Source organism: Sinocyclocheilus grahami, unplaced genomic scaffold, assembly GCF_001515645.1.
Source record: "Sinocyclocheilus grahami isolate Dianchi unplaced genomic scaffold, SAMN03320097.WGS_v1.1 scaffold45.1, whole genome shotgun sequence".
In the NCBI taxonomy this organism is placed as follows: domain Eukaryota; kingdom Metazoa; phylum Chordata; class Actinopteri; order Cypriniformes; family Cyprinidae; genus Sinocyclocheilus; species Sinocyclocheilus grahami.
Window position 1 is genome coordinate 2036278 of NW_015505224.1, and position 26773 is coordinate 2063050.

Consider the following 26773-nt stretch of genomic DNA (forward strand, 5'->3'; position numbering starts at 1 on the left):
TAAAAAAATATCATAAAAGTGGTTGATATGACTCTTTATGTGGTACATTAGGTCGTCTGAAGCCAGGCAATATGCGAAAAACAAGCCAAAAGCAACGCATCGTGTTAAGTTACTACACCCAGGAGAACCAATGGCATTTTAGCGGCATTAATATGTCATTTTTGAATATGGAATCAGATACGGCGCTGCTGAGGGCTCTGTGTAGTTGCTCTAAATGAGACTAAAACGCTTAATGACCATTTCCCAATCTATTTCAATGCATTCTCCAGACTCTCTTTTGATCTTTCTCTGTCAATCTCATTCTCTCTAGTGCACTTTAAACTCACTTTGAATGCGGGCAGCAGACGAGATATTTCTCATCCACAAACCTGTCCTGGCATGTTAGAAGAATCCGCAGGAGTGCCTCTCACAGGAATATAAGACTCAAGGGATGTAAACATTGCAGGAACAGACCATATGAGCTGCATGAGGACAAGCATCTAATCACAGATTGTGACCCTCTGGGAGAGTGGAGGTCAGATGTGTATGCAGATCTGTTCTGCTCTCATTAGACACTATGATGGAGATGTATGCATGCGGACATGAAAGCCATTTGTCAAACTGAAATAAAAAAAGGTGTTGTTGGGGGATTCAGAGTGATGATGGAGAAAAAAAACTATCTGTCAAGCTCAAATCATAAAAGGTCTGCTCCCACAATGTTGTTTTTGTGTCAAAGGCAATGCATTTTGAATCTGGCTTCAAAATATTTGGAACACGAGTTGTGTCTACACAGCAAAAATGATTTTCTTACTTAGTATTTTCATCTTGTTTTCCAGTAGAAAAATCAGAACATTATTAAATCAAGATACATTTACTAGAGACGCAAAACGACATACTTTTGTTTTTTTTTAGAAAACAAGACATCTTAATGAAATCCTATGCTTGAAACAAGAAAAATATCTGTCAATGGGGTAAGAAAAATAATCTTAATTCAAAGTTTATTTTTCTTGTTTTAAGCATAAATTCACTTAATCGTATGTCATTTTGCTTCTCTAGCAAATCTTCCTTAATTTAATAATGTTTAGATATTTCTACTGGAAAACAAGAGATATTCTGAGGAATAATTTTTTTTTATCCTTTTTGGTCACAACAAAGTTACAAGGTTCCATTGTATGAACACATAGCTGTTGCCATTCATCTTGCGTAAGACGCTGGGTAAAGTGGCAGAGAGTCCATTGACGTACTCTGATTCTGGAGGCGGTGGGAGAGGTGGAGCAGGAGGAAGCTCTTTGTTGGGTGACGTTGTTGCTTCTCCAGGGACGATCTGCAGCAGGCCGTCGTGAGCGTCCGGTTTCCCGTTGCAGTGGCTGGAGATGGTCTTCAGCTCCAAGTGGGCACCTCGCTTTCTTTCGCCACGAGCTGCAGCCCGTAAAGAGTATTTACCCCTCCGTCCTTGCAAACAAAATCCCACGTAAAGCAGGACGACTGTTAGAACAAAACACAGGCCTCCTAGGATAGTGATAAGGGACAGGTACATGGCCTCCATGTTCCTCACGGACAGGAACTCGAAGCGAGGAGACATTGGGGTCGGATGGAAGTCCTCCGGGGAGTCACTTGGGGAAGTTTGAATGGTCCAGTAGATCGCTGTGGTCAAGCGTGGCCGCGTTGGCTCCACGGGAGGAGGTGCGGGAAGCTCCTGGCGGACTGTCAAGCTATAGATCACCACAGGAACATGTACACCATTCTCCAGGGCAAAGCAGCAGTAGTCGCCGCTTTGGTAAGGCCGTGCCTCGATGACCAGGAGGCCGTCAGTGCCGACACGGTAACCAGAGTCCAGTCCATAACCCCGCAGTTCCTTTCCATTCAACATCCACTCAGGGGTTGCCAGATTGGAGCTGAGCTCACACTGAAGCAGCACGTCATCACCCGCCATCACAGAGCGAGAGCGGTGTAACACTTGGTCTATGACAGAGCAATGACACGCACACATCAGTTATAATGTCACTGGAATAATTTAGGGTTAATTCGTTAGATCATATTACCGCAGTAACGGTGATTCATTGGACACTCTGAAAACTGGAGTGGTCCTACAACCTTAGATATTGGCTCATATTTACTTCATCTGACTTTCACCATTTGCTATGACTCATTGAAGAATTAAAAGACACACTGACTACACAAATTTTAAACATCTTCATAGTGTTGTTGTTTACTGAAATTACGTCTATTAAGAATCATTTTTGTAAAAGGAAATAAAGCTGAAACAAACTGAAAAAGTCTTAGAGGAAAAACCTAAAATGACTAAAACACTTGGCAACTTGGCCTTGGCAGCTAACTGAAATAAAAGTACTAAAATTATTAATATGTAACTAAAACTAAATTAAAGCTAAATAGAAATATAAAAAACGACAAAAGCATATAACAAAATGACTAAAACCTACCCTAAAACTAAAATGAAACTGAAAATATAAAAATGAAAGCTAATTAAAAATATGAATAAACACTTTAAAAGTATATAAATAACACTGAATCATCACCGCAACACTGACTATTATAAGAATTATTTTTCATACCATCTGCTGTGGATTCATCACAGCCCTGGTTTCCATTCAGAATGTCCTGTGTCAGATTGGCTCTGTAGACAGAAGTTATTATTAGTTATTATCATGCACCGATATTAATTCTGACCAATACCAATAAATACTGATTATGTCCATATTATGGCCGCTAACTAATAAATGTCCGGTTATCTAAATAAAACTAAATAAAACTAAAAACAGGTTTTACCAGTAAATTTAGGCATCACAACATTATAATGCACGGTATGAAAAATAAATATAAATTTTACAATTTGCTAAAGATCACATTTAAGTGAGCATTAGGGTGGCAAAGGTACAATAGGGGAAATGATCATGCACAATGAAAAATTCAATATTCAATGATCAGAGTTCACCAGCTCTGAGCCAGACACTTATCCAAGATGCACTGGAGTGGGCGGTTCCATGACATACATAAACAAAATCATGCTATGAGCTCTATTTGACAGAGAACCTACACTGTGATATATGTCAGTTACAGTGGCTCTCAATCAATTAATTAAAAAGTTAAGAATGGACAGCAAAAGTATTCATGACCACACACTCAAACCTTCTGTTGTGTGATGTAATCTCCACACACTCCAGTCCATCCCAGGCACAGAAGGGATCACGTGCCATCACACAGTCAAAGCACGAGGAATATCTGCTGCATGTGGACAAGGGCAACTGCACCACAGAGGTGGGCGAACCCACATACACACTCATCTGAAAGGTTCAAGTGGGTAGTAAGATTCACACTGTGGTCTGTGCATAAAATCAAGTCTTACTCACATAAATTCAAACAGAATGTAATGGGTTTGGAGACTTTAAAATGAGAACAACCTGTTGTAATGATGGATTTAGAGACATTTTTATTTAATTCAGCTTCCAGGATGTGCACAGGTTCATTTCTAACCTGTTTCTCAGAGATGATTATACTTTCCACTGGCTGGGGTTCCTCAAACAGCTGCAGCTCCTCAATGATGTGCAGCTGACCATCAACCTTCACAGCCCTTTGCATCCAACCTTCATCTGGAAGAACATCAAAACAATTCAGAACACTGCTGCACTCAATAAAAGCGCCAAGTGCTTGATAGATAAGAGCTAAAGAAAGGCCACCGTAACATACATTACCTGTCCCAATGAAGAGTACGTGGTATATCCGATCATCTAGACCAGTCACTCTGTGTACAGCAATTTTGGTGTAGTCCACATTCCTCCTAAACAGCAGGGGGCGTTGTTTTTGAGGAAGGATCTGCCTGTACATGAGTGGATGGCGACGGACAAAGTGAAGTACATCGTCTGGCAGGTTGGTGGATGAGTTGATGCCTTTTTCTCTAAGTTGATCTGTGACGCACTGAAGAGAAAGTACGGTAATGTTCCTTTCTGACAATAGCTACATACATCCTGCCATATTTTCACATCATTGAAAGGATAGCAGACACAAACAATACAGGGTCTGAAATTCTCTCTTCTTCTGGCACAGTGGGATTGCACTCTAATTTCCAAGAACCTGTTGAGAATGTAGGACATTGCGCTATTCTCGGCATCTTGACTGAAAATTTACATAATTTAACTGTCATTTCAATTATCCGACAGACACTGTTCAAGCGTTTGAGAAGAAAAGCTTTCAGGAAAAAAAACTCAATTTTCAAAAACTCAAAAAAGGCCAGGAAAACCAAAATCATTTACATTTCTGAAAACTTCCGAACAGCAATTAAAGCTGCTCACTCGCATACAGACTCGCTCATTAGCAATATCACAGATTCAAAATTCATAAAGCAGCCAATCAGCAAAGATTTACTGCCTGCTACTAATCTCCATGGCAAAACGCTTTGATGAAATAAGCCCATTTTCTCCATGTGCACTCTATAAAATTGCTCATCAGCGTCTGATTTCTGTATGAAACCAAATCGACACTCTACCTGTACCTCGCGAGTGATTAGAGAACTTTAGTAGCTCAACCTATGAAGTGCTGACTTGTGCTTCCCCGTCAGTGTCAGCAAGAAGGCAGTGTTTCAAAGATGAGGATAATCAGGCCAGTGTAAGATGAAACAGGGGATCAGTATTACTGTAATCCAGTATGGCTACTGTTGGCCGTACCGAGCCGGGTCGTGGTTCTGGCACCTTCCCTGTGTACTGGGTCCATTTGGAGCTCGAGTCCTCTTTGCTTTCCATATAAGGCCCCTCAAAGGCCCACTGGATATCCGAAATGGAGTATTGGCAGATCGCGGACGCCTTTACGTTTTTCCTGAAAAAGAAGTACTGGTTAGTACTCTTTCAAAGCAGTACAAAGGAGAGAAATCCAACACTACATGATGTCAGGTAAAACCCTGAGCCAATGCTGGGACGATGAACACCCACACTCAGCCATTTCTTCAGGATATATTTCAAGGGAGCACAAAGAAAATTTGTGAATAGAAGGTGCATTCATGAAAGTGGTGAATCAGCCTAGGTGTGAGCGCTTTGTGGTCGATCCAGTTTCCAGTTTGTACGCTTGGGTTTATTATCCGAAGAGCCTCTCAGCCTGTGCTGTGCTCATTGTTTTCAAGGTCTTGGCATGCCGGTATAAAACCCTCATAAGCCCACTGCGTAACCATGGAAACACGAAAAATAGATTACAAATTTATCAAAAAGTGAGTGAGAGAGGTGAGGGATGACAGTGAGTGGGTGAAGGGGGCGAGACAGGAACATAGACAAAGCTCCTCAAGTGATGAGTACAACCTAGTGAAAAAAGAGGAAGGGGCACTTGTTAGAAGTGACTATAGGGGAAAAAAACAGTAATGGAGGGGAAAGAGTACTTCCAGTAGTAGCTTAATGGAATATTTCAACTAGAAATAACAATTCTGTCACTATATACTCACACAGTGTCATTTGAAACTTATATGATTATTATTTTTCCATGTAACACAAAAAGAGAAATTTAGCAGAATGTCCAAGCTGCTCTTTTCCATACAATGACAGTAGACAGTAACAGAAAATATCAAAAATGACCCCCAAAAAAGTATTGTCAGTAAAATTAAAATTTCAGCTTTTGGGCTCAACAATATGTTTAAATGGTACCTGAGTGTTGGGCCGGTTAAGCCGTCTTTTCACTAATTTGAGCTGTGCAGGTAAACCTCACTGCCCTGATCTCAAGAGGCACACTAGTGACTGACACTAGAGGCTGCATTCTTTAGCGTTTTTGTGATTAGCAAGCCAGGCTAATTATTTTATACCGATAATTATTACATAATTATTTGTATTGTTTAGCCATAGAAAACCTATTATGTTTTTCTTTCAAATGTATTTGCGGTCACTGGTTTTGTCTGGCTATATTCATACACTTATTATTCATTCATTTTACTATTGCAAATAACCTGAGAGTAACAGTTGCTTCAAAACCAATCTGAAAGATTTGCATGACTGCAACTAGGGTTTGTGTCAGCTGCGTTGCCGTCTATGCAGGGTCAGAGAGCTCTCGGATTTCATCAAAAATATCTTAATTTGTGTTCAGAAGATGAACGAAAGTCTCACGTGTTTGGAAAGACATGAGGGTGAGTAATTAAAGACAGAATTAAAATTTTTGGGTGAACTATCCTTTTAAGCTTTGCTAAATTATTTGTTGATGTTTTTCTAATTTGAATATGTCATCAGTGTATTGTTACTAGGGTTGGGAATTGAAAATCTATTCCAGAATTGTCAAATTAAAATTTAGATTCCACCTAACCTATTCCTATGCACTTTTTTTTCTTCATCTGTGAGGATCGGACCTAGCGATCTGCCAGGACCTTGCTCACTAATCTAAGCGCTCCAAAGTTTGGCTACATTTGCGATCAGAAGCCAAAAAGCTAAGTATAATATCTGTGATAGCTAAACATGTTGCAAGAAAGGTGTCACCACCAACATGACAAAGCACTTTAATTTAATAGATCGTTAAAGATCGCGAACACGATTCAAACACCAATGTGATTCTATTCCTAAATTACAATGATTAGTCTGTTTCATTCCTCAACCTTTGACGTGTGCGATCACAATGTTGTGACCACTTGTTGGTTCGTCCGTGCAGAGTACGATCACACCAGTGTGATTTGAACATTTCAATTTGCGTTCGCACTGCCATTGACCTAAAGAGAGCAGCTGTCATGAATGAAACAGCTTCACAGTCTTTTCAGCAACACAGTATCATTATTTCTGTGTTACAAACATTCAAATCACAGAAGTACTGGGATAAAAGTTTATAGTTCAGATATAAACTCTGATGTGTATGGTAGCGAATAAAATAGAGTAAATCACCGCGAAAGGGGGCTGTTAAAATGTATTTGTCTTTGAATCATACAAGAGATTCGTTCAAGAACGCTGGTTCATCCAGTAATGAAACAAGTACATCTTGAGTGAGTCATTTAATCATTAATTCATAAATTACATGTGATTTTGTTTAGTTGTCTAATGTTTTTTCTTTTAATCACGAGAGAACCACAACTTCCACTGGGGGGTGGGGGAGAAGAAAAAAAAAAACTCAATTTATCCAGAATCATGCAGTTCTATTTTGCACACAAACAGCTCTTAAAGAGTTTATATGTAGTCTGTTGAGTTTTGTTCATGGTATTATTCAGCTCCAATAAATGGTTTGCAAAAAAGAGACACAGGATAAATGTTTGATATCATTTAATCCGAATCGATAAGAGGAATCAGAATTGATAAAATTCACACGATACCCAACCCTAATTGTTACACAGTTATTTTTAGCAAAATTAATGAGTTAGATTACAATCCCATACATTATAGTTTTATTGACATATATTAATTATATACTGACAACATATATTGTATAAATAATATATCATATACTTTAAATGTAAAAAAAAAATAAAAAATGTTAACAAAAAATCTTCATGGTGCCGTTCACTTTTTACGTAAAAGAGCAGCTTTAACATTCTGTTAAAGGGATCATGAACTGAGAAATAAAAATTCCCTTGATCTTTTGATATATAAGAGGTCATTGCACTATAAAAACATCCTGTACGTTTCAGAACTCAAAACTTTCTCGTTAGTCTAAAACAGCTTATATTGAAGCCAATCTGCCAAAACAACAGCTTGTGGAATGTACAACTCTATGATATAATAGTGTGGCTAAACACCGCCCCCGCAGAAGAAGATCAACACCTGCTTCTACATCACTGCCTGTTTAGCCCCGCCCACCACTTTGTGCACATAGTATAAATAACGAGAGAGGCAAACACCAGTCTATAAAGAAACAAAACGATAAAGGTGCTCCGAAGACAACAGGACACTGTGCAGTGCCAAGTTGTGGAAAAACAGTCTTTGCATTGCCTTCCTTCTGATCCCAATGTTAGAAAAGAATGGATGAGCTTTATTTGTAATGACCGCATCAGTAAGAGCACGGTCCTTTGTTCACTTCATTTTACTCCAGATTCATTTACAAACAAGGTACAATTCGACATGGGATTTTCAGAAATATTGAAACTAAAGGACGATGCTGTGCCGACTATATTGGATCAGACAGTAATGTCACAACACACAAGTGTGAGTAACTGTTTTTATTATGTGGTTACTATTGCTTTGTCTGTTATTACAGATCGTTTGATATGTACTGAGTATTTATGCGTTTTTAACATAAATCACAGCAGCATCCATCTATGAAGGATGTAGGCTGTCAAACATACACAACTGTTAGCCAATCATAGCAGTTTACTTCCGAGTCTACAATTCACCACACCTATTCAAACAGAGCGTTCTGATGAGGGGGGTTAAAACAGGACAGAAAATAGCCTAATACTTCAAAACTGTGATGTTTTTTATGTAAAAATCTTGATAACATTATAAGGGGACCTCAGAGAACAGTACAAAATAATAAAAAAGGCAGTTCATGACCCCTTGAAATAACTCCTTTTACTGTTTCACAAAAAGCAACAACAACATGAGTAGATAATGTATGATACAAATTTCTATTCTGTGAGAACACTTCCTTTAAGAGAAAAGGTATTTTATTGGAGATTCCATGTCTGAATCAGAATTGCCTAATACTCAGGAAAACAAACACCCACGTCAAAGTAAACTTTACACCCAAACTGATGACATGGTGGCACCACAGTCATTCAACTTTACCCTGCTAGAGGTCAGTGTGATCAGGTCATCACAGCTCAGCTGACGCACTCATTCTCATTTCATTTGTCTCTCCTTGTCTCACTCTCTCTCTCCTTCTGCCTCTTAAAGGGGTCATATGATGCGATTTCAATTTTTCCTTTCTCTTTGGAGTGTTACAAGCACTTGGTGCATAAAGAAGATCTGTAAAGTTGCAAAGACTAAAGTCTAAAATCCAAAGAGATATTCTTTATAAAAGTTAAGAGTCAGCCACTCCTACCTAAAATGGCTCGTTCTACCCCCCCTCCCCCCCACATATCTACATCACGATGTGGGAAGATTTACATAAGGCCACGAAACCGCATAAACACATTTCATTACACCAAATACACAAAATAATGTTATTTTTAGCAACATCAATTGACCTTTAATTATTTTCTAACGTAGCAGACATTATAGTCCTGCCTGTCCTGTCATTCATCACTGTTACTCATATGTTTGCGGTTTGCACCTCAGGCAGCCGCAGCCCACAGATTGATTGCCTGGCAGCTCATCAGAAGCGCCCCTCTTGTTTCAGCAGAGCGTCAAGACTGTCATGTCAGTCAAAGCGGCAGACGTTAAAGCGTGTGTGACCGATGTGTTATAATCAGTTTAGCTCTGAAGAAATATGTGAAAGGAAACTATTGAATAAAAGAAATTGCTTGACTGTCATGCTGACAAAAACAGAAATGTGGCCCTCAAGCTTCAAAGTACAACATCTTACAGTTTTATCAATGACTAGTCAAAGCTTGGCTCACGGGCCTCTTTATAACGTGTCCAGAACAAATTCTCTGATCTCCTGAGAGAACGTGACCTGCTTATGAATAAAACATGCTCTATGCTCCAGGCAGCAAGAGGACATGTCAGCGATTTTCATTCTGATGATCCTGGTGGACTGTAAATGCTGTCGCCTCATTTGATGTAAACGGCCAGAGCGAGCCAAGGCTGACAGATGAACTTACTAATAGACAAAATCCATTTCAACAAACCCGCCAGTCACAGTGAAATGACGCGATGCTCCCTGGCAGAATCCTTTAATCACTATCGACTGAGGTGTCATTTGCATGCCACCCTGAATGCATGGCAGCACAACACTTTAACCTTCCACAAACAACTGCCAGGATCATTTAAGAAAGATGGTCTCCTTCTGAGAAGGAGAACCAGAAGAAGTGACTTTCATCATGACAGATAACTAATGTAATTGACACCCACAATGATCAAATAGATACATTTGCAATTATGCAAAAAAGATAGTACAAAAGATATCTTACCATTCCAGACCAAATATGCCATAGAATACAGAGTCCTGAGGGCCGGAGCCCTCCAGAAAAAACACACTCCGCAACACGTTGAAGTGAAACTCATAGTCAGGTAAAGAACACACCAAACGGGCCTTCAGGAAGGAGGTCCACTTCTTCTGTAGCGTGAGGAGACCTCCTCTGTCGCTCTACAAGATGAAACAACAGAGAAAAAAACAGCTGAAAGAAAATCATAAGATGCAACAACAGATATCTGAAAGGTCTGCTAACATGTACACTACCGTTCAAAACTTTGGTTTCTACAAGATTTCTATTTCAAATGCTGTTTTTTAAACTTTCCATTCATCATTGAATCCTAAAAGAAACCATATTTAGGTTTCCACAATCATGTTAACTGTTTTCAACATTGATAATAATAAGAAATGTTTCTTGAGCAGCAAATCAGCATATTTGAATGATTTCTGAAGGATCATGTGACACTGAAGACTGGAGTAATAATACTGAAAATTCAGCTTTGCAGTTACATGGATAAACTACACTTTAAGATATATTAAAATAGAAAAGAGTTATTTTAAATTGTAAAAATATTTCACAATATTACTGTTTTACTGCATTTGTGGGCAAATAAATGCAGTATTGGTCCACATAAGAGATATTTTTCAAAAACATTTTATTGTCCCCAGATTTTGAATGCTACCGTATTGATTTAGCATGTAAGGTCACTTACAAATGGAAGTAAACCGTTAAAGTAAACATAAAAAAACAATTAAAATATTTATCATTATGTGATATATATATGTATATAACATCTATTCATCACTATTAGAAAATATCTATGAGTTTTACCAAAAAGTAGTAGAAGAAAGTTTATAATTTCTTTTAACATGGATCACTGGCTCTTGGCAGCTAACATTATCGCCAGTGTGACTGTGGGAAAGGGAAATGCAGTGTATGTAAAGGAATCCCCCATGATGTCAGGGGGATCAAGTACATTTTCCATGCTGCCTCCCAAGAGGAGAATAAATCTTCATGGAGGAATAACTTTGATGGGACCCAAAAGCATCTTGCAACAATTCTTGGTTTCCCTACTTAGTTTCCGGTAATAACACTGACACTATAATGTAATAGCCTTTAATTTCCACTGTGGAAAAGGGAAACTGGCTTTTGAATGTTGATTTATGATGCCATCATCTCAGCCTGGTGATATTCAGAAGCAGATGTATGGTGATATGAAACCAGAGCTTAATGCATTGGCACTGATACTATAATCCATCTCAATCCATCTTTTTTAATATTTAAAAACGGCAAAAGATTTCTAGCCTACACCAGTATGAAGAAACAGAACGCTTTTATTTAGTCTTTATACAGACTGTTACTGACAACAGCTGAGTTACTGTGTTTAATTATGGCTTTCCCTCAGCTCAATGTCAGCTAGTGTGCATTAACAACATTCAATCCCTCTAGCATGTGGATAATGAACAATAATCTACTCATTAAGGTGATCCTGCTGTGTGAACTGCCACAGAGAAGCTGATTTTACCCTCAGTCCAAACAGCCTGCTTCACACACTTTACCAACCAATTCAATACACTGGCTTATAAGCAGTGCTGTCAAACGATTAATCGCGATGAATCACATCCAAAATAAACGTTTTTGTTTACATAATATATGTGTGTGCATTGTGTACATTTATTATGTATATAAATACACACACATGCATGTATATATTTCAGAAAAATATGTAACGTTTATATATTAAATATATTTATATATGATATAAATTATATGAAAATAAATATATACATGTAATATTTTCAAAATATATGCTGTATGTGTGTGTATTTATATATACATAATAAATACACACAATACACACACATATATATTATGTAAACAAAAACGTTTATTTTGGATGCGATTAATCATTTGACAGCACTACTTATAATGCAATTCAGTCTGTTATCTAACCCACTATTGTGTACACTATCATTAAAAAGCTTGGGTCAGAATTTATTCATTTATTTACCTTTATTCAGAAAGGGTGTATTCAGTTGGTCAAAACAGTAAATGCATTTATAATGTTACAAAAGACTTCTATTTCAAATAAATACTGCTCTTCTGATCTTTCTATTCATCAAAAATTCCACAAAAAATATCAAGCAGAACAACGGTTTCCAACCGTGATAATTATACTGCAATAATATTTCACAAAATTACTTCTTTCAAAAAAAGTATCAAAATATACAGGTAGACTTTTCTCACATCCTGATATATTTAGTGTAAATAATATGTACTAGTCTATAATTTAGTAGAAGGATTTAACCTATTTTAAAGAAAAGCTGAATTCACATACATACACAAATACACTCACAATTCTCATCTCGCATGCTAGCAGCTAGTGTAATATTAGGCACATGATTTGAAAACAATTGTACTATTAATCCCAACTACTAAACCAGACAGTTATCAACAACAAAATGTCCTTTGCAGTAAACATCCAATATCCTGACCTCTAAGACCGTAAAGACGTGCTCTGTGTCTTCGACAAACTATTAACTTTTTTAATTGCACTGATCAGCATACTGAATGTGCACAAAAACATCAGATGGTAAATAAACACTGTAGAGTAGCAGCCTCGAAAAGATGTGAAATTGCAGACATTTTCAATTGGCACTTTGATCTGAGTGTGTAGAGCTAGACTGATGGGTTGAGAAGCGAGACAGAGAGGCGAGTCTCGTGGGAAGGGAGCCGTTAGAGAGTGAGATGCCTGGCAACAACGTTGCTGTAAAACCCTATTAGGAAACCTGTAGAAAACCACACTTCAAATAAATGAGTGTTTTGAGGGCAGAGCCCTTACAATGCTGAGAATGAAACAGCTTAGAGCCTAAAACGCATTGGTGAGGAACTTTTTTGTATGTGTGCAATTTTTCAGGGCAGGGCAATGGATGTCTCTTAACAACTCAAATGTGAGGACGATGTCTTGCCATCTCCCTATTTTTGTGTATCATTATATTGTGGAGAGAATCAAGCGTTTGTCATTTTTGCTTTCATCGAAGAGATTAAATTCTTAACCCTTTTGTTCCACTTTACTATGCAAAGCCTGTTTCACAGTCTGGATTTCTACCCCTTAATGTTAGCACTTCAATTAACCAGCTTTAAGATGCAGACGAGAATGAACATGAACATGTACAAGTGACGTGTGGAGTGAAGACATCTTCTGTACCTTACACACACGGGCGACCCGTGCCACCCTGCTGTGACTGAAGTATGGACTGAGCTCTTGACTCTTCTCAGTGAAGAAGTAGTAAATCTTATCGTCATCTCCCACTGAGCTACTCGCACTCTTCCTCACCAGTGCTGAGCCCACAAAATCAGCCTCTGTACGGGACAAGACAGAAGACTGCTGTTAGTACATCACAGCAGGAGGAATTTCAAAATATAATTCAATATTGCACATTAAAATAAAATAAAAAATTGATACTAAATGACACTATACTTGGGGGATGGTAAGATTTTAAAATGTTCATGAAAGAAGTCCTTACACTCAACAAGAGTGCATTTATTTAATCGAAAATACAGTAAAACAGTAATATTGTGAAATATTATTACAATTTAAAATAACTGTTTTACAGTGTAATTTATTCCTGTGATGCAAAGCTGAATTTTCAGCATTATTACTGCAGTCTTCAGTGTCACATGATCCTTCACAAATCAAGAAACATTTCTTTTTATTATCAATGATGAAAACAGTTGTGATGCTTAATATTTTTGTGGAAATTGTGATAAAAAGTTACACATTTTTTGTAACATTATAAATGTTACACTGCCTTTTTTCATCAATTTAATGAATCCTTCATATATAAAGTTTTATTTTATTAAAAAAAAGTTACTTATCCCCCAATTTTTAAAAGGTAGTGTGCATAATATATGATTATATTAGATTTAAATTTAGAATTTCATTTTTTATTTGTAAACATGGTGGAGAACCATTTCCTTACATTTGATTAGCAGTGTGGGAAAGTTAAGTTTAAAAGTAATGCATTACACTATTGCGTTACTCCATAAAAATGTAACTATTTGTGTTACTTAGTTACTTTTTATGGAAAGTAATGCATTACTTTTTGTCACCTGAGCTGGGCTAGCTTATTTATTTTTAATAACATAAAACACAAAATTTATATTTTTGGCAACTGTAAAGGCCATTTCACATCAAAAGTTAATAAGCCTCAGGCTGAACGAAGTGCTTCTGCATCTGGACTGATTGCCGACAGCAAAGCTATTTTAGTTATTTTAAAACGGATCTCAGATATTTTGTGGTAAATTAAAAAGTAATGTTACTTTACTAGTTACTTGGAAAAAAGTAATCTGATTACGTAGCTCACACTACTTGTAATGCATTACCCCCAACACATTTGATTAATGTCCTAAAATAATTCAGAATTTGTTTAAAATTTTTACACCAAGTTTAGATGGTCTCAGACTTGTGGACGCCACTGTAGTGTTAAATGGCCGAAGATTATTAACCTACTATGACTTGAGAGATCCAAACATATGGTAATGTTGATGGTGTGGGATGAAATATTTTACTAATAAAATGTGCTGCAGCAGACCGACCCTGTAACCATTGAGTTGGAGCCTCTTCTGTTCTCAATGTGGGATTCGGAGAGTTGCGTCGGATGTCAGGAAAGCTCCGGAACTCATACTGAGATGCTGTGTACATCTGCTGATCTAAGGGAAACACGATGATGTGACTGTTAATATCAAATTATTGTTTTTAATAAAACAAACTAAGGGCGAAACTTATATTGCTAATTGATTTATTGATGCCATACCAATCAACAGGCCAGTGTAGCCTTTGTTGGGGTCATATGGACATTTCTCTCGACCCTCCTCGAAGGCTGACGAGATCTTAAACTCCCTTCCATCCTGGAAAACACAACAAAATTATTTACAGTCCTCATCCTAAAATAAGATCTCTCCTTGTTAAGAGACATAAAAAGTAGGCATCCCAGTTACTTACAATGTATGCACACAGAGGGCTGAAAGCGTGTGTGCCACAAGTGTACAAGTGTGTGCTGTTGAACCTCTGCAGGAATCGTATGTGGTTGTAGCACTCTGTCTGTAAGGGGGAAGACGTCTACGTCAGTATGTGAACTAGAGATGATAACACAATAGATGGAGATCGTGACTAACCTTGTTATCTTTCCCTTTGTTCAAGCATTGTTGCTTCTGATCATCTGATGCCTCCCAGTCAATCTGTCCAAGTACAAGATTAACAAGAATTCTTGAACTGACAAGACTTGTAAAAATGCTTTCCTGGCACAGCAACTTCCTGCTCCAGTGCCAGTGCCGAATTGTACCAACTGGCGTTTGTAAACAAATCTCACATTAACTTACTATGCACAGTAGTTGAAACAAAATCTGAATTCTCAGGAGGAAAGAATCTACACATTCTATATATTAAAAAAGCATCTTTAGTGATCTTTAAAAAGAAACAAATGTTAAAACAAAATAGACTATATTTGTATTTCCTCAAATATTTTAAGTTTTAAGATTAGATTATAGGATACTGCAACACATAATTTGACATTTGCTCTCCTTTCCTTTCCAGTGCTAAAGGACCAATATATATTACAAAATAAACACATAAATCGCAATTCGTTATGCAAATAAAAAAAGAAAGAAAACCAAAATAATGAATTATTTTAATAATTATAAATTAGTAATAATTAAATAATTACATTATCTTTAAAAAATAATTCAGTTCAAAATCACAATTAATTGGATGAGTACAAAGTTAAAAAGAACAGCATTTATTTGAAATTGAATTATTTTGAAACATTATAAATGTCTTTAATATGACTTTTAATCAAAAGTATAAGTATTAATTTCTTTTAAAATGTACTGAAAATACTGTTAAAATTCTGTTTTATTCCATTTCCTGTGTGAATGGCCTCTTACTTTGTACATCACAGATATTTTCAAATTCCTGCATTTTTCAAAAAGTATTACGTTTGCATAAACCAAAAATAGATGGCACCTAACAGTGAAATTATTCACATAACATTTGAATGGAGTCTGCATCTTAAGCGTTTTTTGCTGAATTAATTGCAGAAAATTGTGGAGCGGAAGAAGAATAAAAATAGGATATTTCAGGAATATCAATATAGTTCTGCCTGGTAAGCTCTGTAATTAAGTGCTGATGTGTTTTGTCAGTACGTACGGTCTGCAGAGAGCTGCTGGAGATGTCAGTAGCCTGCAGGGCATATAAAGCCCCTCTAGCTCCCACGTACAACAGGCCTGCCTCCTCCTCCAGCAGCAATAAACTGTAGTTCAGTGTCGAGCCTCTGAAGCGCCTGAGGTCCAACAGCCCTGAAACACACAGGACAGACCAGTTAAAGAAATATTTTATCCATAAAAGGATCCGTAAACACTTGTTTAAGTTCTGTGGGTGCTTGGTGTTGTGAAGATGAGCTGTTTCCCGTGTCAGTGAGTCCATGTTTGATTTATTGACATTCAACTTCAGCTTCCCTTTTCCAAATCTTGAGAAGTGGATGCTGTGGATTAAACTATGCATCGCCATCGTTCAAAAATGAACATGTAGACTGTAACATCATTAAAGGTGGGGTAAGCGATTTTTCAAAAAACGCTTTAGAAAACTGATTCGGGCCGAATAGCAAAACAAACTTGTAGCCAATCAGCAGTAAGGGGCGTGTCTACTCATGATGTGGAGGAGAGAGCGTTCAGTGCACGGGACGGACATTAGCCGAGCCGAGCGACAGAAAGATAGAGATGGAAGATAAAAAACAAAAGAGGAAAATGTCTGCGGAACAAAAGAAGGCTTAAGGCAAGAAGTAGGACCCGTGTAAATATCGGATCAGCTTTCCAGCGCTGGAGAGAACTCAGGGAGCGGAAGGCCTGCGATCGGATGTAGTGGTTGCTTTGTTTCTTCTCGATAGGTGAGTAACACCGTGTCTGCGCCGCAACAACTAAAGTCTGTCTAGTACACTGGACAAAGCGACTGTTGAAAATCATTTGAAATGTGTCAATACGTCATAAATTCATATGGACATTTCTCTCGACCCTCCTCGAAGGCTGATGAGAACTTAAACTTTCTCCCATTCTGGAAAACACAACAAAATGATTTAGACAGTCCTACATATGAAGGTTCTCATCCTAAAGTAAGACCTCTCTGTGTTAAGAGGCATAAAAAAGTAGCCATCCCAGTTACTTACAATGTATGCACACAGAGGACTGAAAGCATGTGTGCCACAAGTAAACAAGTGTGTGCTGTTGAACCTCTGCAGGAATCGTATGTGGTTGTAGCACTCTGTCTGTAAGGGGGAAGACGTCTACGTCAGTATGTGAACTAGAGATGATAACACAATAGATGGAGATCGTGACTAACCTTGTTATCTTTCCCTTTGTTCAAGCATTGTTGCTTCTGATCATCTGATGCCTCCCAGTCAATCTGTCCAAGTACAAGATTAACAAGAATTCTTGAACTGACAAGACTTGTAAAAATGCTTTCCTGGCACAGCAACTTCCTGCTCCAGTGCCAGTGCCGAATTGTACCAACTGGCGTTTGTAAACAAATCTCACATTAACTTACTATGCACAGTAGTTGAAACAAAATCTGAATTCTCAGGAGGAAAGAATCTACACATTCTATATATTAAAAAAGCATCTTTAGTGATCTTTAAAAAGAAACAAATGTTAAAACAAAATAGACTATATTTGTATTTCCTCAAATATTTTAAGTTTTAAGATTAGATTATAGGATACTGCAACACATAATTTGACATTTGCTCTCCTTTCCTTTCCAGTGCTAAAGGACCAATATATATTACAAAATAAACACATAAATCGCAATTCGTTATGCAAATAAAAAAAGAAAGAAAACCAAAATAATGAATTATTTTAATAATTATAAATTAGTAATAATTAAATAATTACATTATCTTTAAAAAATAATTCAGTTCAAAATCACAATTAATTGGATGAGTACAAAGTTAAAAAGAACAGCATTTATTTGAAATTGAATTATTTTGAAACATTATAAATGTCTTTAATATGACTTTTAATCAAAAGTATAAGTATTAATTTCTTTTAAAATGTACTGAAAATACTGTTAAAATTCTGTTTTATTCCATTTCCTGTGTGAATGGCCTCTTACTTTGTACATCACAGATATTTTCAAATTCCTGCATTTTTCAAAAAGTATTACGTTTGCATAAACCAAAAATAGATGGCACCTAACAGTGAAATTATTCACATAACATTTGAATGGAGTCTGCATCTTAAGCGTTTTTTGCTGAATTAATTGCAGAAAATTGTGGAGCGGAAGAAGAATAAAAATAGGATATTTCAGGAATATCAATATAGTTCTGCCTGGTAAGCTCTGTAATTAAGTGCTGATGTGTTTGTCAGTACGTACAGTCTGCAGAGAGCTGTTGGAGATGTCACTAGCCTGCAGGGCATATAAAGCCCCTCTAGCTCCCACGTACAACAGGCCTGCCTCCTCCTCCAGCAGCAATAAACTGTAGTTCAGTGTCGAGCCTCTGAAGCGCCTGAGGTCCAACAGCCCTGAAACACACAGGACAGACCAGTTAAAGAAATATTTTATCCATAAAAGGATCCGTAAACACTTGTTTAAGTTCTGTGGGTGCTTGGTGTTGTGAAGATGAGCTGTTTCCCGTGTCAGTGAGTCCATGTTTGATTTATTGACATTCAACTTCAGCTTCCCTTTTCCAAATCTTGAGAAGTGGATGCTGTGGATTAAACTATGCATCGCCATCGTTCAAAAATGAACATGTAGACTGTAACATCATTAAAGGTGGGGTAAGCGATTTTTCAAAAAACGCTTTAGAAAACTGATTCGGGCCGAATAGCAAAACAAACTTGTAGCCAATCAGCAGTAAGGGGCGTGTCTACTCATGATGTGGAGGAGAGAGGGTTCAGTGCACGGGACGGACATTAGCCAAGCCGAGCGACAGAAAGATAGAGTTGGAAGATAAAAAACAAAAGGAACAAAAGAAGGCATAAGGCAAGAAGTAGGACCCATGTAAATATCGGATCAGCTTTCCAGTGCTGGAGTGAACTCAAGGAGCGGAAGGCCTGCGATCGGACGCCGTGGTTGCTTTGTTTCTTCTCGATAGGTGAGTAACACCGTGTCTGCGCCGCAACAACTAAAGTCTGTCTAGTACACTGGACAAAGCGACTGTTGAAAATCATTTGAAATGTGTCAATACGTCAACCCTTTTGGGGTAGGGGCATGTTTGTTTTGGTGATTTCAAATGTCAACATTGGCTACCAGAAATCGCTTAACCCACCTTTAAGATTCCTACTGTACATTTGCACCAAGGTAAGTTAATGTTTTAAAGTTGTATTCATATTTTAAATGAGACTTTACTCTTTTTCAATGACTGCATATTAAAAGCAAATTCCTTGATTCTTATTTACTTTTTGGAATGTTTTTATGTTTCAGTAGCCTTCCTTTTTTTAATTTTTTTTTAAAATTTATAATCACTAGAAATAAACGCATGCTTCATCCAGATATTATTTATTAATTCTTGAAGTAATTGGCTTCATCTCTCTTCATGTTTGACAGCAGTAGAACTAGTGGGGAAACTTGTCAGGCCTAGCAACAGTACACAAGGAAACAGGGCTTATTAAAGGGTCAATCTGCCTGTTGTTTTTATGTTTCCGGGTCCGTGTGTAAGGTGCCCTGCAGGAGGCAAGACAACACACCTCATGCTGACATTACGCCCTGCATGACCCTAATGAATCACATGTGTCTCTTATTATGTACAATTTTCGAACAGACCTTTTCACTTCCAGAATAACAAAGATTTAATCACAAAACTAAAACCAAACCAAACCAAAACAAAACCATTTGTTGATATTACGTGGTGGTGTTTTAGTATTATTTGTTGGATTGTCATTTGATCAACACAAACTCATGGCAACTATTTTTTCAGTTTGGCGAATTGGTGGCTAATTTGTGTGAATTCATATGATCTAATTTGTACAATCCGCTTAGCCTCAGTTATCTTTAGCGGTAGACCTTCATGCTCACTTTTTTTTTTATTGTATATTTTCATTAAATAGTTAAATTGTTACATGCCAAGCAAGATTTTGTTTTAGACTTGTATACCCCATGTTCAAAAGAATTAGTAAGATTTTCTTTATTTTTTTTATTAAATGAATACTTATATTTATCAAAGATGCATTAAATTGTATCAGCTTCCAAAAACATTTAATCAGCACAACTGTTTTCAACATCGATAATAATAAGAAATGTTTCTCGAGCAGCAAATCAGCATATTAGAATGATTTCTGAAGGATCACGTGACACTGAAGACTGGAGTAATGATGCTGATAATTCAGCTTTTCCACCACGAGTAAATTACATTTAAATATATATTAAAATAAAAAATTCTTACCGACCCCAAACTTTAAAACGCTAATGATTCTGAGTTTTACATAGGTTGTCTGCTTGCAAACAGTAACTAAAGTGTAAAATATATAATAAAAGAAATATACTTTATTTGTCACTTTATATGTTTACGGTACGTATTAAACTATGTATGTTCATATAATTACTCTAAGTAGTAGAAGACAGTCATCATTCATTCCATAATGAGCGTAGGAGGCAGAACGCCCTTTTAACGCAAAGGTGAGCTGATACACAAACAAACATTCCTGGTTTCTTGTTTGCCCAATAGTGTGTTGTGGATCGCACTAGATGTGCTCACGACAGGTGCTGTATGGTATGCGTACTGCAAAAATAACACCACATGCTGAAAAACATCAACGCACACAGCCCACAGGTCACACGTCTCCACTCGTGTAGGCAGCAGTGTGTGGCAGCACTGCATGCAGGGACAGGACAGGTTATGCAGCGCAGCCAGATTCGGCTGAGGACCCAGAGCGCTACAATGACAGCAGAGCTGACAAACACATCTACGGAGAGACAGAGGGGAGTGAGCTGCAGGGACCGTGCATACCAGAGACAGGCGGAAACAGAAAAAGAAGATAATTAAGGTGCCCTGTGACTTCCTGCTGAGTGCTGACACAGCGCTGCTGTGTTTCGCAAACATGCAGAAACGTCTGCATTTCCTTAATGCTTCCTGCTCTCTCTCACACACACATGCTCAGACTTGATTAACCTCTATCTAATACTCAGGCAGTCCCATTCATTTGCTCTTTTGTTTTTGTGTTCAAGTGCGTGTTAGGAATGATGAGCTACTCTGAGATCTTTCATCTCTTAACAACAAAAAAATTATATTATTAAGGATCAAATCATCTAATCAAATCATTAAATTCGTCCAAAACATCAACTCCACTCAATCATCAACTAACTATGGTTGGTTCTCAATGGAGAAACTTACTTTGTCATCATCAGGTGATAACTGGACCATGATAAAGACATGTATAATGCAAGGATGGTCACAAAAATAAAAATTCTGTCATCATTTACTCAGCTTCAAGTTTTTCCAAACTTGTATGATTTTCTTTCTTCTGCTAAACATAAAAAGAAGGTAGTTTGAAGAATGTTGGTTAGCAAACAGTTGACGTTAGCCATTGACTTCCACTGTATTTTTTCCATACTATGGAAGTCAATGGCTACCGTCAACTGTTTATTTATACCCGAGTAAATGATTAAAGAATTTTCTTTTTTGGGTGAACTATCCCTTTAAGAGAGATAGTGACAGTCACACCACAACTTTAACAACAACGACACAAAGGAACGATATCGTTTCAGACCCTTTATTCAGCTGATGAACGATAAAAACATTGACAGCCAATCAGAATCCACCCGCATGAGCAATTAAAGCGGCAGAAAACAAGACCGCAGTACTTATAATAAACAGAATGTTATTGTTCATTAGTGTGGATGCTAATAAACTATAGTTATTTATTTATTTTTAGTGTTAACAGTTTTTTATAGTTAAGAGAGCCATTTGGCTGTTGTTTACTTTTGAATGTGCATTAGCATTAAACAGAGAAAACTACCAATTTCTTTTGTTTGCACGACTTGAGCACAATTTATTGCTATCAGATTTTTTTTCCTGATTTGATCTTTAAATTTAATTTCACAAAAACTAGATTTCTGGCTTTACTCATTCAAGATATGATCTGCACTCTGATGGCTGGAAATAGCATTATTAATATGTCCACCAGTCAAACTGACTTACCTTAACTTGACAATGTTAAGAAGCCAATATTTGACCCCTTGGGGTGAATGTAATGCAGTAATAATAATAATAAAAAACAACTATTACGATTATTCTGAATATTAGCCTATTCATTTCAATGTCAATGGCGCTTATGGCACAGCTTGAAAGCTCTGCTTTGGCCGAAAAGAATTATAAAATAATAATTAGTATGCAAGGGGTCATGAGACTGGAAGATTGCATTTATCAAACCAATTTCATGAACCTTAAGAAAAGCCACGAGTCTAATCTGCTGTTTCAAAGTAAAATAGCAGAATGATCCACTCTGTGCTCATTTCCAATTGCTGTCAACTTTCCTCTTAATATCTTCACCCTCCATCCCCAGAACACAGTCTACAATGTTAACAGAAAAGATTGATCCACTCAGACATACACTATCAGATCACAATGTGTTTCCCACAGTTCACTCTTCACTCTTCAGTAGGTCAGAAGCACAGGGTAAACCCAACAGAGCCGAACAGGGCCAAGACTTGCACACATTATTAGTCTGGCCACACCGGAATAAACAGTACATATACACAGTCACAAATGCATTCGCAAGCACATATCATTTACACTGTCATACTGGCACATTACGTTGTACTTTTCCACTAGGCACCAGATTCATCACAAACAGCATTTCAAAATGGTAAACGAATTACAAGCCAAGGTTAATCAAACAGAACAAAGGTTCACAAGCACATAACACCGAGACCTCCACGATATCCCTGCGTTGGGGTGAGCAGAGCAGCTTTGAACTTCAAACGAATGTCAAGAGGTGTGTTAAAATGGCACCGGCCCAGCATGAAGCAACGCCCATCCCAACCAGACCAGCATCCTGACTGATAGCACTCTCCAGGCCTGCTATTACACAGACACAAACCACACGACCTAGGCGTGCTTGTCATTCTCAGGCACATGGCCGTGCAGCGGAGACACGCTATCATTTCCCCAAACCAGAATTACTCGTTATCCTGATCACTCAAATAGAGCTCCTCAGGATTTAAAGCTGCACAAATGGTTGTCTGTTCAAGATGGTCATGACAAGAAACGGATGGAGGTCAATGAAACACTGGCAAACTATAGACAGTTCGTTGGGAATGAGTTTTGGCTTCAACCTCCACAACATTGGGATTATCAATGCAGCTCTGCTTACAAAATTTTTTTTAAAAATGTTTTAAACCAGGTTTCATTTTTGGATATGATACCATACTAATACTATGGTTTTGTATACAAGTGCCATGGCAGTATTCTGTGACTCAAACTTTAAATATCCCATATTTTTCTATAACTCTACAATTTATTCTGTAATATATGTAAATAAATGCCAAGTACATAGAGTGCTGTTGTTTTTCCGCAGTAATACTAATCTAAAATGCCAGATGTTTACACACATTGTAGATTAATTTACTGTGGCGATCAAATTTAATTGTCATGTCCTTCCCCATACAATTACAGGAAACATAAATAAATATAAAATAAAAAGACCAAATACATAAAACACAAGCTAACAACTAAACACCGCAGAGCCTGTTTGAAGTGGTTGAACTGATGGCATTACAATTCACTCCCCTATATTTACAATGCTATACAAATATTGTAATCATTCACTACCGTGGTATTACTCTCTGCCATCACTGTACAATGCAACCTCCAAAGTGTTTGTTTTTCTAAGAATGTATAAGAATATAATTCTTCTGGGAATAAAAGAAATGGTGTAAATGTCTTCATAAAAAAGGATTTAAGCTGTTATTCTAACATTCAGTATAGTGATTAAATCTCTGGCCCTTAAAATATCTCAGAACAAAGACAGCTGATACACTCTCCTGCTTCTTTTATCACAAATTCCTGTATTTCAGTCTGGTATAAGATCCATTGTGGAGTAACAATGAAGCAATAGAGAACAATACCAGCATTTCCTGTTCTCTGGATAAAGTATAATCCAACCATTGAGACAGGTAAAGTGAGGTAGCAGCCCACTAAAATGACTCCGCACTACAGGAAAACACAACTGACTGTAGCAGATTGCATTCGTCATACACTGCCGTACACAAAATACACTACTGTTCAAAAGTTTGAATTTTTCTTTATTTTATGAAATGAATAATTTAGCAAAGAAGCATCAAATTGATCAAAAGTGAGTAAGGGCTTTTACCTGGTTTAAAAAAGCGATCTCAAATCAGTTATGTTTTTTTGAACATCCTATTCAATAAAGAATCTTGAAATAATGGATCACAGTTTCCAAAATGTTAATCTGTTTAAACTGTTTTCAACATTGATAATAATAAGAAACGTTTCTTGAGCAGCAAATCAGTATAGTAGAATGATTTCTGAAGGATCATGTGACTGACGACTGGAGTAATGATCCTGAAAATTCAGCTTTAAATTTAAAGGAATAAATTACATTTTACAATATATTAAAATAGAAACCAGTTATTTTAAATTGTAACAATTTTTCATAATTTTTACTGTATTTTTTTAAAATAAAAATGCAGTCCTGGTGACTGTAAGAGAGAGAAGATCTTTTATTTTATTTTATTTATTTTTTTAAACTCTCACCAATCTGGTTCAATATGTAATATGCAATTATACAATATGGTCAAATGTATGTGGACGCTCAAACAACACCGCTATATGTGAGTGTTAAGCATTTAATTTCAAAACCATTTGTAGGGAGCTGAACCGCATCACTCTTTTTTGTTTGCAATAGATGTTGTAACATGGATGAAGAGATCAGATCCCATTCCAAATGAAACCCAACTCCATGAAGTTGGAAGACTAAAATTCTCTAGAATGTAACATTAAGATCTGACATTACGTGTCTGCACTGGAACAACCTGACAATTAGAAGGGGATGTCAACATACTGTTAGCCATGTAGTGAATATGCAATTGAGCACTGACAGCAGAATGACTACTATTAGACCTTTACAACTGACATTAGAGTAGCTCAAGACACTCCCGTCCAGTCCAGTCTGCGCACACAAACACACACCCTCCGTCTGCTCAACTGCACTGCTAATTAACTAATCAATATGACATTCACAACATGATTCGGATTGTCATCCCAGAGGCCTTGTGCATGTGTGTGTGAGAGAGGGAGAGAGAGAGACTGTGTATTAGCTAAATAAACAAGTGAAGGTCTCCCGAGAACCGGCGAGGAACTCGGCGTTCAGTCATGTTTAAACCAGCCGCTTCACGCAGTTTCACAGCAGTGTGAGCTTTGATATTTGACAGAAGTATAATGAGTGTGCTCAGGGTGTACAATACATACAGTTCAAATATAATTTACACTGTCCTCCCTCAGGTAGCCTGTCACTATCTCGACTCGGTCTCATGTCTCTGAGGGTTACTAGGGTATAAAGTGCAGCGCTCTCTGAACTCATTAATGATTAAGCAGCCACAGAAAGAGGTGATCGGGGGGGTTTAGGATACTTACTCACTCTGTAGTTAAAGCTTTGGGATTCTTGAGATATACAGTCCACATTAAATGGATTCTCACAGGTGACTATGCACAAGACAATGATTTCCCAGCAATATTCTTGAAAACCTTATTAATAACTTAATTATTAACAAGAGTAAATAAGGATCTTGTATCACCCTAAAGTGTTTATTTTGCAAGAGTTTTATTTAGCTGTACATAGTGCTTACAAATAAATAAATTGGTATGAAATATTAATGCATTTAGAATATTCCGTAGCTGTAGAATCTCAATGCATTTAAATTATTTATTATATAAAATGATCATTTTATGTCATATTCCATCAAAGGCTATATTCATGGCAAACTCACAAGTAATAAATAACATAATAATAATGCTTCAATGAATTATAAAAATTATGATATAAAAATAATTAATTTGATATTTAATATATATAAACGTTGAATAAAACGTAAAATGATTTTATTATGTGAGAATAAAGTGAGCATGGATTGTGAGAGACAAGTACCTAGAAAAAAAGCTAATTATACACTTTAGCGGACATTATATAATATTTGACTGAGAATATTTGGACTATTTTAAATATTTTATGCAATATATGTCACATAAGTAAGAGAGTTAAAGCTTACATAAGGAACTACTAAGTAGTTAACCCTATAAAGCATGATAACATTCAAGGTTCAGAGCAAAACAAAGTCAGATTCTTGAATAATCAGTAATCAATACATTTTCAAGAAAATAAATATTATTATTGATAAAAAGATTTTAAAAATACTAGGAAATGAATACAGGCCATTTTGACTTCCTTCATGTGGTCTTGGGGTAGTGAGATGCAACATATAATTTCTTACCATTCTATGACTAAGAAATAGGATATCAATGTGGGTCAGAGACAAGTATTTTTAAAGAGAATATCAAATAATTTTTTATTGATTAAAAAAGTCCTGCTTAATGCATTCTAGGGTTAAAAAGTGTTTTTCCCCCCTTCGGTCATATCTTATCTCATTTAGTCACCAAGTATGCCAAAAACCCTATTTTAATGTATTCCTTTTTACACTCTCTCATCTCTTGCCTGTTGCTGAGCAGGGGTTTGATTTTAACTTCTCATAAGTAATTGACATCTCATTTTCCGCTCACAGAGCTAATCTGAGCTCATGCCTGCACAGGGATGCTAAAT

General features: G+C 36.9%; 1 protein-coding gene across 1 annotated transcript in view; it reads right to left on the reverse strand.

Annotated features, from left to right (window-relative positions):
• The window catches only part of LOC107582524 (semaphorin-4G-like), a 41844-nt gene that overhangs the window by 1810 nt on the left and 13261 nt on the right, over positions 1-26773 (reverse strand). The window contains exons 3-15 of the mRNA XM_016268416.1: positions 18375-18523; positions 17346-17408; positions 14958-15056; positions 14770-14863; positions 14552-14665; positions 13161-13315; positions 9950-10125; positions 4659-4806; positions 3690-3912; positions 3472-3587; positions 3127-3281; positions 2553-2614; positions 1158-1941 (exon numbers count right to left, since the gene is read on the reverse strand). Of these exons, the coding sequence (XP_016123902.1) occupies positions 1158-1941; positions 2553-2614; positions 3127-3281; positions 3472-3587; positions 3690-3912; positions 4659-4806; positions 9950-10125; positions 13161-13315; positions 14552-14665; positions 14770-14863; positions 14958-15056; positions 17346-17408; positions 18375-18523 (2338 nt within the window). The remainder of the gene's footprint in view (positions 1-1157; positions 1942-2552; positions 2615-3126; positions 3282-3471; positions 3588-3689; positions 3913-4658; positions 4807-9949; positions 10126-13160; positions 13316-14551; positions 14666-14769; positions 14864-14957; positions 15057-17345; positions 17409-18374; positions 18524-26773) is intronic.